This window comes from Notechis scutatus, chromosome 1, assembly GCF_049901735.1.
Source record: "Notechis scutatus isolate UNSWTSFEM ecotype Mainland chromosome 1, rNotScu1.2, whole genome shotgun sequence".
NCBI classification, from domain to species: domain Eukaryota; kingdom Metazoa; phylum Chordata; class Lepidosauria; order Squamata; family Elapidae; genus Notechis; species Notechis scutatus.
The window spans coordinates 10,424,349-10,438,900 of NC_142009.1; the positions used below are offsets into that span (position 1 = coordinate 10,424,349).

Below are 14,552 nucleotides of genomic sequence, written 5' to 3' on the forward strand. Positions count from 1 at the left end.
GATTCAAATATGATAGTATTCCCTACTTCAGGGAAGTTGGTTGAGACAGGGGGAAAGTCCAGGCCAAGACAGAGTAGAAGCTGGGTTTTTTTTGCTTCTAGTCCAATACTTTCACCACTACATCAGACTGGCTTTAGAGCCGAAGGGTGGGACTCAGAGGTGGTATTCAGCAGGTTCTGACCAGTTCTGGAGAACTGGTAGCGGAAATTTTGAACAGTTCGGAGAACTGGTAAATACTACCTCTGGCTGGATATTTTACAGTATTCTTCCCCTGCCACTTCCACCAAGCCACACCCACAGAACCGGTAGTAAAAAAAAAATTTGAATCCCACCACTGGTGGGACTGGCTCAGAAACCCCCAGGGAAACTCTCTGTCTGATCAGGGGGTAGAACATGGTTTAATTTGAACTTGGTTTAATGGTCGAGGGAACTAGGTATGTCTAGCCTATCAAAGAGGAAGATTGGGGGGACATGTTAACTGTCTTTCAGTACTCGAGGAACCATTACAGAGAAGAGTGGGGGTCAACTTATTCTCCATAGCACCTGAAAGTAGGACAAGAAGTCAAGGGTGGAAGGTTGTTAAAGAGAGATCCAACCTAGAAGTAAGGAGAAATTGCCTGACAGTGAGAAAACAATCAATCAATGGAATAGCTTACCTCCTGAAGTTGTGGGTGCTGGAGGGTTTCAAAAACAGACTGGAAAACCATCTGACTGATGGTATAAGGTAGTGGTGGAAAACCTATGACATACCAGTCTGGGCAGGTGTGCCATCACCCCAGCTCAGTTCCACCACATTTCTCTGTGGCGTTTCTTGCCATCGTTTGCAGGGAAACAGAAATTTCATGCAGAGCTGCAGGTGTTGTCATGCCCTGCCTCCCTGCCAGTCAGGTAGTCTTCGGCTCTCTGGCACATGCGCAGGTGTTTGCACATGCACTACTTGCAGTTTCGGTACTAGGTCCCTAAAAGGTTCACCATCACTGGTATAAGGCCTCCTGCCTTAAGAAGGGGGATGGATTAGAACAGTGGTCGCCAACCAGTGGGCCGGGGACCACGGGTGGTCTGTGAGAAAATTTTGGTGGTCCACAGAGAAATGTCATCCCCAAAGTTACCCCCCAAAGCAAATAATCCAGGCTGTTTAGGAACACGAGGCTGCTCCGCCCACATGGCCACGGGAACACAAGGCTTGTGTCGCTTGCATTCTGAACAACATGAAGTGAGGGGAGGAGGGAAATGGCAGAGGGGGGGAACTTGCCCCACTCGCACCACGCACCTCGCCTGGCCACCTGGCTGCTCCTTTCAGCTTCTTTCTTCTTCTGCTTTTGGCCGCACGCAAGGAAAGCAGCAAAAGTCTTTCTTTATCTTCCCCAAACTTCACCAGAAAGGAGTCTTTGGGACCCTGAAAGGCATCCTGCTCCAAAAGGCTGCGCCGGCACGACAAGTCTCACAAAGATTCATTTCTGGTGGAGTTTGGGGGAGAGAAAGAAAGACTTCTGCTGCTTTCCTTGCATGAAACTAAAAGTCTCTCTCTCTCTCTCTCCCTGAGAACGAAGCTGGAGACGGTATCCTGCGATCTCAGATAAAGAATGATCAATCGGTAGGAAAACGGGGTGAGGAATTGTCCTGCAGACTTTTTTGGGGATATTCCCAGGGTCTCTGCTGCTTTCTGCAGAGACCCTGGGAAAACATCAGCAAGCCGCCATCAGTCAAAATTCATATTAGTGGTCTGCGGGATTTAAAATTATGAGTTTGGCGGTCCCTGAGCTCCAAAAGTTGGATTAGAAGACCTCTGAGGTCCTTAACAGCACTATGAATTTATGTTCTATGTTTTAATATATACTTAGTTAAAAAACAGGTGTTAAAAAAAAATGGTCAGCTGGAACAGGATGCCCAGGAAGGGGAGTGTATTCATGTAATAACATATCTGTCCTTGCTCATTTGGAAAAAAAAACTTTTATACACTTGAGAGGATTAACACCATGTACGTTTTGCACCATAAAAGCAGAGATTGGCCTGGTTCTTTCAAAACACCTAAACTGGGAACGGAGCAGAATGAACTTGTCTTTCTGGGTTTGTGCAAGAGATCAAACAATAAACAGAGCAAACGAGCTGCATTCACACAATTAAGTGACAAAGCAACTACCCAAGATGAACGCTAACCCTGTTAAGCATGTTGAATGAACGCAGCTGCTAGATTTTCTATGTTCTTGGTAATTCTAGTTGAGCAAAACCACCTACCGAGGAAGGGCATTGTAAGCCCAAATGATTGTGTTGCCTTGCAGATTCTTGTTCCTCTCTGTTCCTGCCTGCTGCTGTCAACACTTGGGCAGTGCCATCTGTGAAGTTGTGAAGCTCTTTTGAGTCTGTATTACAGCCTGCCAACCTGTTTTTAATCTCTTAATATCACGTATCAAAGCTTGCAGGCTGAACTGAGTGAGAGTTGATGAAAGGTCCAAAACAGTATTAATTTTGCTTAGAGCAGTGTTTGTCAACCTTGGCAGCTTGAAGATGTGCGGACATCAACTCCCAGAATTCTGGGAGTTGACGTCCGCACATCTTCAAGTTGCCAAGGTTGAGAAATACCAGCTTAGAGATTGCTCGTAACTTCGAGGGACGGATAAATAAGCAACTACAGATATTTGGCATGAGTCCTTTTTGCACTTCCATACTTACCCTGTTTTCCCCAAAAATAAGACCTATCCTGAAAATAAGCCCTAGCATGTTTTTATGCATGCACCTAACATAAGCTCTACCCATAAAATAAACCCTACTCAAGCTCCTGCGCAGCCGGCTAGCTGCCCATTCCATCTGGTTGCTCGTGGTGCCACCAACATCCGGTGAAGTGAGGGGAAGTGGAGCTGCTTCATACATCCTGCACCGGCTTACCTCATGGCCCCCACAGCCAGACCACCCATGCCTCAACAGCTCCCTCATGGCTGTAGCACTTGTGCATCACTCAGTCTCCTGTTCTGTTGTGGCCTCAAGCAAGCAGAAGTGGGCCGAGGGCCATGTGGGATCTTGATGGACAGGGCTGCTGGAGCTGCTACAGCGAGACGAGGCAGGTGTCAAGGCGTGAATGGCCTGGCTGCGGGGGCAGAGTCAGGGGTCAGTGCAGGGTGGGGCAGCTCCTCCTCCCCCTGCCTCATGCTGGCAGCACTGGTGCACTGCATGGCCTCCTGGCTCCTGTCCCACCGTGAGGAAGCAGAAGAAGTGGGAAAAAAATAAGACTTCCTCTGGAAATAAGCCCTAGTGCTTATTTTGGAGCCCAAACAAAATAAGACTGGGTCTTATTTTCGGGGAAACACAGATTTGCAATAGATTCTTGTAATTCAATTGTTGAGCAGCAAGTTTCAAGTACTTATGGGGCAGGGAGAGCCAGCATTAGAAACTCAACCTTTCCAGTTGCCTGCAAATGTTTTTATGCCCGTAGAATAATTATATGTTTTGACAGCTTCTTCAGTGAACAAAAGCTGGCACAACCCCTATATGGAACCCAGCAGCTGTCTGCAGATTTGAATGCTTATTTAGGCGTAGTCTTTTTGCAGATTCCAACTAAGAAGCCTGAATATGCAAATACTGTAGCAGTGTTCCGCAACCTTATCAAATTTAAGATATCTGGACTTCAATTCCCAGAATTCCCCATCCAGCCATGTAGTCCAGATATCTTAAATTTGCTAAGGCTGAGAAGCACTGCTGTACAGGATCCAGCATTGAAACTGATCATTTCAAACTCTCTTGCTGCCACAAGAGAGTTGTAGGGAAGAGGGACAAAAATGTTGTGGCATTGTAGGAAATTTGGGACATGAGCAGAGATGTTCAGTCCAATGGCAGGATGGCAACTCTTGAATTTTTATGCTATAAATGCACAAGTGCTAATCACTTGTTGATCACCATACGATGGACCTTGGGAGAAAGAGGTTCCCTATAATCTGGCTGCAGCTTCAGAAGGGAGAGAGAGAAATAAGGGAAAGTAGAGGTAGTTCTCGATTTATGACTGGTCACTTAGTGACCATTCAAACTTATGATCTACCTTAAAAAAAGGTGATTTATGACCTGCATCCAAAATTCTGATGGTTGCCCCACTCTACTGCATTTCCGTGACTATATTTTGGGTGATTGGCAACACAGCTTTGAAGAGTTGTAGATTTCAACTCCCAGCATCGCTGGCCGAGCAACTCTGGGAGTTAATATCCACCAGTCTTAAAGTTGCCAAGCTTGGAGAGGCCTTGATCTATGCTTACCCATCAACCCCTTTGCAGGTAGGTGTGTCGATGCAAGTCTAAATCAAACTTGCCTGGTCGAAGGTTGGCTTCATGCACAAGTTGTCAACTCTGAAGCAAACCTGGCTGAAGCCATTTTCTGCAACCTTATAGTTGCCACGAACTCTAGGAAGGGAGGATGTAGATAGCTCACCAATAGACAAAACAAAAAACTTTCTTATGAGAACCAAGGTCATCTCAACTGGTGGCAGTTGGGGGAAGCAGGGACTGACCCAAGGAACTGCCAAACTACTTCATTGGACAATGTGAACAATGACATCCAGGGAGGGAAACATTTGCACTTTTTAACTAGGCTAAAATTGCGAGAAACTTTAGAGTTGGTTTTTCACTAGCTGTGCCGATTTGATGCATCCACTCCAATAAACATGTCCTTTGGGGGATTCTACGAGCCTCAGAGTTTTGCTTTCGATGGGTGTGTTACTTGGAACACTGTTGACCGCCAGCAGCCAGCAGAGTTGGCGGCAGACTCGGACAGTGAGGAGGTTGGGGAGGAACATGGGCCAGTCCTGGACTCTGGGGAAGGCTCTGAGGCTCTGACGAGTGCTCTGCATCGGAGGCAGAGATGGGGCCAGGGCCATCCAACAGTTATCAGCAGTTATCAGTCGGTGATGTGGGGCAGAACAGCTGGAGCCTGATCCCAATATGCACATGCACAGAACAGCCAGGGGAACGGATCAGTTAAGGAATAAGGGTCAACTCAGGAGTAAAGGTGGATGGTAAATGGCCCCTCCCATAGGGAATAGAGGAGTGAAAGGGGAGTGGTGTTTGCAGGAGACAATTAATTCAATTCATTAAGATCTGTTCCTGACTTCTTGCAAAGTAATTGCTGCTACAGTGAAGATATCAGCCTGGCAATTCTCCAAGCCTGATAAAAGGTCTGTGAAATCTCATGAAAGACTGTTTGCCAGGATTTTGATGGAGAGGAATTCTCTTTAACCTAAATAAAAGGGACGAGAAGTCTGCTTCATGATCTTGGGCAGCCTAGGTCAGAACACACTGACGCAAGGCAAGACTAAAACTCAACTTCTCCTGGTTCTTAACCTGAACCTTCACCACTCCATTAAACTGACTTGGTCGCAGGCCTCAGAAACCCAAATTGGAGACCTAGTGCATCTGCTTTTAAGAGTGTTAAAAAGAACACACTTTTTGTTCTTTGATTCTACCACCTGGTATTCAAGATGCAGATTGCTACCATCCAAGCAGGTTATGTTTGGCTAAGTGCCACCATCGACTTCTCTTCCAGCAGCTCACCAACCGTGAAGGAGACGAAGGAGAAGACACACACAGAGAGAGAGAGCAAACGGCACTTTATTAAGAATCAGAAAATTTAACAGGAATCAATACAGCATATAGATTATGAAGGAGAATGTATGTCCCTCTGCGGGGGTCTATTTTATTTATATGTGCCTGTGTACGTATATATAAATAGTTATAAATAAAACAATCATTCTTAGGTTCTTAAAAGTATCAACACCATCACCACCGCAAAGTCAAACAAGACATCACATCACAACCATGCCAGCCACAAACGCCATTTTGGAGGCTATCCGAGATGGCCACTGAAGGAACAGACACGTTAAAAAGAGTTGAGAGATGCAGTGGTTCTTTTCAAGAAAGTTTTTTTTTAAAAAAAAAAGTGTCACCAAAAAAGAAAATCAAATAACAGAGCAGGGAACTGTGATCTCTACAGATCAAACAGCTTTATTTCAATTTGCTTTAGGGAAGGTGGGGAAGAGACATCATCCATGAATTCCATAGCGATGCTTATTTGCATGCAGCGAATTAGAACTGGATATACATGGAGTTTGACTTTTCTTATCTCTCTCTCTTTTTTGCTGTTCTGTATTTGCTACAAGGCTGACTAAGGAAGCATTTATTTCTCTCTTCTGGCTCAGTATTTACCCAAATCCCGAAACAGGTGAGAAAATAGGGGGATCAACCCAAAGTAAGCCGAATTTAAGATGAACAAGGAGTCCATGAATACAGCTTCTCATATTGCTCTGAATGGCATGGATTTAAATGCAAAAAAACCAAAAACCTTAGCTGTTTTTCTTGCAGGGTGAGTAAGGATGCTTTCCTACAGTAGAAATTGAAGGAAATCTGCTAGGCCACCTGGAAGGCCTGCAATCTCCCATGGTCCACCTGGAAGGCCTGCAAGACAAAGGTGCATCAGCAAAGGTGCATAATGCATGGGAAATGTGTTAGTTCCCAAGCAGCTGGCCTTCTTGTGTAGACTGCAGGCCACCGGGGTTTCGGTCGGTACCCCTTTTATAGCTTTCAAAGTCTGGACAAAGGAAGCCTACCGATTCAATAGGACACCTGTCCTTAAACACAGGAATGTATCTGAGGCGTAAAACTGGCTTGTTCCCCCCGCCACCATCCAAAATTAGGATACAACGATCACATCTGACTCATTTTTTTCAAGGTACGGACTTAAGAAATTAGCTTGGGGTTTGGATCGAGTCAAGGAAAATGGGGAACAGTGGTGAGGAAAAATGGATGGATGGATGGAAAGGATTGACGTAGTTTAAACACAGACCGTAAACTGGCTATAGACAGGGCAGGAAACACATAACTGGTGTGTGTGTGTGGGGGGAAGCAAACACTCACCGTAGATCAATGGGAATTTTTGCTTCCTTCACCCCAAAAGGGGTGCGTGTTTAAGGAAAATGATTTTGTTAAAAGTGTAACAGTAGATGCTGGGTTTAGGAAACAAACGAAGAAACCAAGCCACTCTTCTCCCAGCTGCAAACCTGGTTTTGAAGCAAGGCAAAAAGCCGAACATAATGAAATCTGCGGAAACACTGTAACCTTGGAGACAGTTTCCAAGGACACAGGGGTGGAAAGGGGGGTGGAATTTGGCTAGCCAAGCAAGTGAATGAGGGGAGCTGGGTTAACAGATGAGGCCTGGTCCAGTGTGACAGCTTTGAAGAAAAATTGAGGGTGGGGGGAAGTTTGCAATATCCCCAAAGAAAGGAAGGTGTTTTGTTCTACTACAATCATCAACTTTTTTTTTTTTACATTCTTGTTTTTCTTCAGATGTTTTGCTAAGAATCATGGAAACGAGACTTTCACACAACCACAGTTTCAATAAATGTGTCTGTTAATTCAATTGGAATATCCCGAGTCTTGTTGCCATTTCTTTTGTTCATACAGGCCATAACTTGGATGAATGCTTTTCAAACTTAGGCATTTTAAAATGGTGGACTTCAATTACCAGAATTCCCCAGCCAGCATGCTGGCTGGGGAATTCTGGGAGTTGAAGTCCACCCATCTTAAAAGTGCCCAAATTTGAAAATGACCTAGAGGAAAATGCATTTATTGCAAATCCTCCTTTCCCCATTAGCAGCAAATTGATACATTTCAATAAAACCTGGAGCTGTCATTTCCCTCCTGACTGGAATATACCGTAAGCTGGTTAGATCTGCCAAACCCCTGAACTCAAGAGACTTCGCTGTTTCCCTCAGCATTGAAGGCCCAACTTTTATCACCTGAGTGAACCTGTCAGGATGCAGCGAATGCCTTGAAGGGGTGGGGTGGATGTTGGCTCCGCGACGAGAAATGTCAGAGGACTCTTTGTCCTACAGAGCCAAGCAAGAATCTGAGTCACCAAATTTGATTAGAAAGATGGATGATCAATTCCAGCTAGGGCGTGCTTTATTATTTTCAGTCTCCAAGAGTTGCTAGGGGTGTGGCGGTGATGTGCTTCCATCACTGAGGGGATGGTTGGGGCCCCTAGGGTCGACATTTTGGGCCATGGGGGGCAGGAGAGATTTGTTTCGAGATTTTGCAGAAAGCTTATGTTTTGGGTCTACATCAATGCTTCTCCATCTTGGCGGCTTAAAAATGGGTGGACTTCAACTCCCAGAATTCCTCAGCCAGCCTTGCTTGAAAGTCCAGCCATCTTCAAGCTGCCATGGTTGAGAAACACTGATCTACCTACAGGGAAATTGATCGTACTCTGCAGAGATTTATGGAAGTGAAGCAAAACTCAACTAGGTGACATTAGGGTTTTATTACACAGAAGGTGGCCTCCTTTTGGGAAATGTGGCTATGGCCACCACAAGGAGGACCTCAGATGCCAGATGAGGAGCCTGTAAGCCTGAATGCAACCCTTCCCCCCAGGGGCTTAAGGGAACTTGTCTTCAACCAAGGCTGGTAAATATCCAACCACATGGAAGTGAACTGGAGAAAGAGATTCTTGATCGGCTTATGGTAAGTATAGGAAGGGAGGGAGGGAGGAAGGAAGGAAGGAAGGAAGGAAATGAAGGCAAGAAAGGAAAGGAAAAGAGAAAAGGAAGGAAAGGAAAAGAGGGAAGGAAGGAAGGAAAGAAAAAGAAAGGAAAGGGGAAGGAGAGAAGAAAGGAAAGAAAGAAAAGAAGCAGTGAGGGAGGGAGAAGGAAAGAAAGGAGAAAGAAAAACAGTATTGCAGGGGTGAATGCAATCACATGCTGCAATCTCTTCCTGCCTTCCTATCTGCTCTTGTTTGGCTTTTCCTGTTTTTATAACCTGGGGGCAGGAGGAAAATACCTTTGATTGCCAGGCCTTTCCTCTGCTCTGAAACACTGCACTGGGGTACCTAGACTTGCACCTGGTCAACCATTCCAGGGATCTCCCCAAAAGACTCCTGCACCTCGAGAGGCCTGGCCGCCATGCACCAACACAGAGGCTGTTTCTGCAAATTCTATTCTCAAGCTGGGAGAAAGGCAGTCCTGGGACATGGCGGGTGGGCTCTTTCAAAGCCCCCTGCAGAGAAAACTCCCACCAAGCAGAGAATAGGGAAACCATCAGAGTGGCAAAACTGAGGCAGCAAGATTAACTTGTTGAGCTTGGCCGTTGCCTGTGTTGGGTCAACAGAGAACACCATCTAGTTGCCAGCTATGACTTCATGCCAAATAGCGGAGAAGAAAGATGCCGAGTTTATCGCTGACCAGCATCTGGGATCAAAGCATTTTCAACCTGTAAGCTCATTTCTAATCAGGGACCATGAGTCATGGTCCAGGGCTATAATTACCATCATTAAACCTGATGTTTAAAAAAAGGCTCTGTTCAAACTGTGCATGGTGGCTCAAAGGCTGAAAATAGGGAAGGGGGAAAAAAGAGGTGGTGTGTTTTGTTTTGCAACAGCCCCTCCCTTGCCACCTGCCCCCTCTTTTGATCACAGTCTTGTCTCAGTGGCAATCAAAATACCAACTACTGCTTAGAAGTGGAGTAAAGAGGCCTCCATTATCTGATGATGCTTCAAAAGAGTCTCCATCACAATAGGTTTGCAGGATGAGTGCTCTCTGCCAATCCTGTTTGGCCACTCACAAATCTTTACAGCAGGGGTACCCAAACTTGGCAACTTTAAGACTTGTCTTAAAGACAAGTCTTAAAGTTGCCAAGTTTGGAGACCTCTGCTTTACAGCGTTAATGCCATCAAAAAGAAAACATAACTAGAACAAGGGTGTCGAACCTTGTCAGCTTGAAGACTTCTGAACTTCAACTCCCAGAATTCCCTAGCCAGCTGGGGAATTCTGGGAGTTGAAGTCCACAAGTCTTCAAGTTAACAAAATTTCGACACTCCTGAAGTAGAAGATTTTCTGCTTCCACGGTTCAATTCCCATTTGCACTTTTTCTACTGTAAAACCACGAGGGACACCAGGCCAATTGAAAAAGTTCTGCATTGTAATAAACTAGTTTTAAGGTGCCAAGACCCTCCCATGGCCTGCACCTCAAAAACAATAGTTCTGAAAAAGAATTTAAGGTTGGAAGGCCAATTTATATTCAGTCTAGTATAACTGGATCTCTTCACCTAACTTGGGGTCTTGTCACAAGGCAGGATTGGGTGGCGAGAGACCAGTACAGGTTGAAAAAGTATATGTGTGTCAGCACAGGTATTTATGTCCATTTTGGCGAATTTCTTTCAAAGGGATCATTTAAATTGAGCAATGATAAATTTTTAGGAAACCTACAAAGAGGAAAGTTCCTTTGTGGGAGAAAACTAAGGAAAAGCCACAGGGGGTTATTGGGGATTTTTAAAAGGACGTGCATGCTAAAAAGGAAACGGAGCCTCATTCTTTAGGGCCTTGCAAATGTTTGAAACCCAAGTTACTACTTTGAGGAAAATATCATGAGCTTCGGCAAAAAAAGCATCAGCAGCGTGAGTCCAGTTCTGCTCAAGAAGACATTTTTTGCCTTAGTGCAAAATCCCAAAAAAAGTATCAGGGTGTATCTCCAAATCCTTGCCAAGGTGAGGCTCCTGCAGATTAAAAACATACCAGTGGCATTTACCCTTCACACGAGAACAGCTAGTCTAGGACAGGGGTCTCCAACCTTGGCAACTTTAAGACTTGTGGATTTCAACTCCCAGAATTCCTCAGAGCTGGCTGAGGAATAATGGGAGTTGAAATCCACAAGCCTTAAAGTTGCCAAGGTTGGAGACTCCTGGTCTAGGATGAATATTTTCAAAGCACCCAAAAACACCAGTACCGTTTCACATTGGCTTCTCAAGCGCCTAGTTTCCACACTTCCCTCTGGGAATCGCTCCCTTGTTTTAAGACCAAAGACTGGCCAAGAACAGTCTGCTTATAGGAGGTCAGGCAAGAGAAGGCCTGGAGGTTTGGGCTCCACGCAATTGATCCAGAAGTTAGCACAGCTGGCGTGATACTGATGCCCTCCGTAAGCAAGCTTGAAGCTGTCTGTCTCGGAGTTGAAGGCCTAGAGAGAAAAGAAAGCAAGGACATGACATCAGAAACACCTCGTGGTGTGTTTGTGCTCAGTGACCTCGAAGGAAGGAAGGGTTGACTGCTTTGGGGCACCAGATGTGCTTTCCAAACTCCCTATCAAGGTGCTCTTGAGAAAAGGTCTAACCTAGTTTTTCCTAATCGTGGCCACTTCTGGATGTGGCCAAATTTTAAATCCCAGAATTCCACAGCTAGGGTACCCACGAGTGAGAATTACGGGAGTTGAAGGCCACACGTCTTCAAAATGGCCAAGGATTTGGAAAATGATGGTCTAATTAGGTTCCAAATTGCAGTGGCGTGTAATCCAGGTTGAATCTAGAGATGCTGTCTTAAAGGCAGTTTGTCCTCGATTTACAATGATTTATCAAGCGTTCAAAAGTTACAACGGTACTGAAAAAGGTGACTTACAACCAGCTCTCATGCTTAAAGACCATGGCAGCCTCTTCACGGTCATGTGATCAACATTTGGGTGCTTGGCAACCAACATGTACATACAGTGGTTGCAGTGTTCCGAGGTCATGTGATCACCATTTGCGACCTTCCAAGCTAGCTTCCAACAAGCAAAGTCAATGGAGGAAGATGGATGGTGGTGCGGTGGTTAGAATGCAGTACTGCAGGCTACTTCTGCTGACTGCCGGTTGCCTGCAATTTGGCAGTTCCAATCTCACCAGGCTCAAGATTGACTCAGCCTCTTCCATCCTTCTGAGGTGGGTAAAATGAGGACCCAGATTGTTGGGGGCAATGTGCTGTGTTGTAAACTGCTTAGAGAGGGCTGTAAAGCACTGTGATGTGGTATATAAGTCTAAATTTTATTGCAATTGCAGGCTAACTCTGCCCACTGCCAGAAGTTTGATCCTGACAGGCTCAAAGTTGGCTCAGCCTTCCATCCTTCCCAGGTGAGTAAAAGGAGGACCCAAATTGTTTGTGGCAATAGGCTGACTCTGTAAACCGCTTAGAGAGGACTCTAAAACACTGTGAAGCAGTATATAACTCTAAGTGCTATTGCTATTGCTGACAAACTGCCCTTTCTCAGCAGTTCGATCCTGACCGGCTCAAGGTTGACTCAGCCTTCCATCCTTCTGAGGTTGGTAAAATGAAGACCCAGATTACTGGGGGCAACATGCCGACTGTAAAAATGCTTAGAAAAGGCTGTAAAGAGTTCTATATGAACTCTATGAACAGTTCTATAAGTCTTAAGTGCTATTGCTATTTGTTTAACAGCTTCATGATTCACTTAACAATGGCTGTGATTTGCTTCACAAACATGGCACAAAGATTGCAAAATCCGGCACAACTCACTTCACAACTGTTCTGCTTAGCAATGGAAATTTTGGTCCCAACTGCGGTCATAAATGGAGGGCTACTTCTAAGACTGAGAAGACAAAGAGATGTTGTGCACGTTTGAAGATGTTCCTTGCCAGGTGAGGTGAAATAAGCTACTAGGCAGGAATTTCTCCCTGGTGACTCTTCCTGGTGGTAAAATCTCATCCTTGCCCTGCAATCTTTTCGGTTTCTTGGTGTCAGGCAAAGTTCTTTCCATTTCTATAGTTTTCTATATGCAATTTTAGTCTTGCAGACTAGTCTACCATGCAAGGCATACTTTCATAATCCTGACAAGAGTAGGATATAATTATTGATTGCCCAGATATCTATCCTTTGCCAAAATGGAACAAGACCACAAAAACTGGTGGAATGTCTCGGGGATGATTAAACATATTTAGATATTGGAACTTTGAATCTGGCTTCTAGCGACCGATAGCCCTTGATTTTCAATAAAAGTTTCCACTGCTAAGCGATGGAAGCAGTTGTTAAGTGAGCTTTGCCCCATTTTACGACCTTTCTTGCCATACTTCTTAAGTGACTCAGAGGCTGGTGTTAAGTTAGTAATCTGGTTGTTAAGTGAATCTGGCTTCCTCCCCTGACTTTGCTTGTCAGAAGGTCAGCAAAGGGTATTACATGACCCCGGGACGCTGCAACCGTCATAAATATGAATCAGTGGCCAAATGCTTGAAGTTTGCTCATGTGACTTTGCTGCAATGGTCATAAGTGTGAAAAATGGTCATAAGTCACTTTTTTCAATGCCACTGTAACTTTGAACGGTCACTAAATGAATGGCTGTAAGTCAAGGACTTCCTGTAGATCAGGAGCCCCCAAACTTGGCAACTTTAAGACTTGTGGACTTCAACTCCCAGAATTCTCCAGCCAGCATAGCTTGGCCACAAGTCTTAAAGTTGCCAAGTTTGGAGACCTGTGCTGTAGATAGAGCAAAGTTAAATCTGTCATAACTTCAAATGATTGCTAAGTGACCAGTCATAAGTTGAGGACTATCTATAAAGGGCAACAGAGACAGTGCAAGAACAAGGCACTGAGCATTTAGATTCTTAAAAAGGAAAACGAAGAAGACTTGTGTTCTATCCATTCTTCTCTGGCTTATAAGGAGCCACTACAGAGCTCAGATAATAGACAAATATCACCTAATATAATATAATAGACACGTAAGAACCAAGAATACAGACTACAAGAACTGACAACTCAACAATCACCACACGAGGGACACCAGCACAAAGCAAGCGACTCACAAAGCACCAGCATGCTGACAAGACCACGAGGAGGAAAGTCCTTTGACCTGGGTCGTGCTGGGTTAGTCGATTAAAATCAAAAGGTTAGAGAAAATTGGAGGGGGGGGGGGGTCACAGAGATTGTGGCTGGAGAACAAGGGCCCAAAGCTATGGCAACATCTTGTTTGGGACACACAGTGTTTTTAAAGGAAAAACCAGACAAGGTTTGTGAATTCGTACTTCTCTAGGATGTTCTTCCAGAGGCATTTCTTCTTTCTGAAAACAATGTCGAAAACCAAAAGAAATGTCAGCAACACCGTAGCCAAAACACAGGAGCTGGTTTCCCTGCTCCCATGCCGTGACCCTTCATCCCACCGATGGTTAAGATTTGGGGATTGCCAACCTGTACCTCCTTTCCTCCTGCCATGCTAAGCGGATATGCTAAGCCGAATCCAGCCTACCCTAATCTCCATGGATGTCAGCTTTATCCTACAATCTCTGAGGAAATTGCCCAGCCTCCGTGTTTATGAGAAGCCCTCCCTATGTGGAATTTCTGCAAATCCAAAAATAAAATAAAATAAAATAAAAATCCGTCCCATTCTACAAAACTTCTAAGATCATCTAACCAGTGAGAAGTTTGATATAACTTGGCTAGTTTGAACCAAATGCCTGATGTCTCAAAGGACAAATTGAGTAATCTCATTTCATGGTTTAGTCAGATAACATGGGATCCGACAGGGTTAACTACCAGTTCAGTCATTTGCGAGGTTCGGTGATTTGCGATGTGCTTCCCTGCACGCTGCCAGTGCTGCTGGTGCGTGCCTGTAAATCGTCATCAGCATGCTGTGTGCAGAGAAGCAGCCTTTCAAAAAGCCCTTTTTTCCTGCTTTTTTAACTGCAGCTGTGCCTCGCACTGTAGCTGAAGTTGAAAAATCAGGAAATAAAGATCATTTAAGAGCCCAGGTGGGCAAAAACATCAGCAGACATAGAAC

The 14,552-nt window shown here is 44.9% G+C and overlaps 1 protein-coding gene across 6 annotated transcripts in view; it reads right to left on the bottom strand.

Moving 5' to 3' along the window:
• Window positions 1-9,179: 9,179 nt before the first annotated feature.
• Window positions 9,180-14,552, bottom strand: part of SYNRG (synergin gamma) — an 88,684-nt gene continuing 83,311 nt past the window's right edge. For all 6 annotated transcript variants that reach the window (XM_087956581.1, XM_026680457.2, XM_087956610.1 and 3 more), the window contains 2 exons: window positions 13,801-13,836; window positions 9,180-10,976 (listed from right to left, as the gene is read on the bottom strand). In XM_087956581.1, coding sequence (XP_087812707.1) covers window positions 10,845-10,976; window positions 13,801-13,836 — 168 coding nt within the window. In that variant the 3' untranslated portion in view covers window positions 9,180-10,844. The remainder of the gene's footprint in view (window positions 10,977-13,800; window positions 13,837-14,552) is intronic.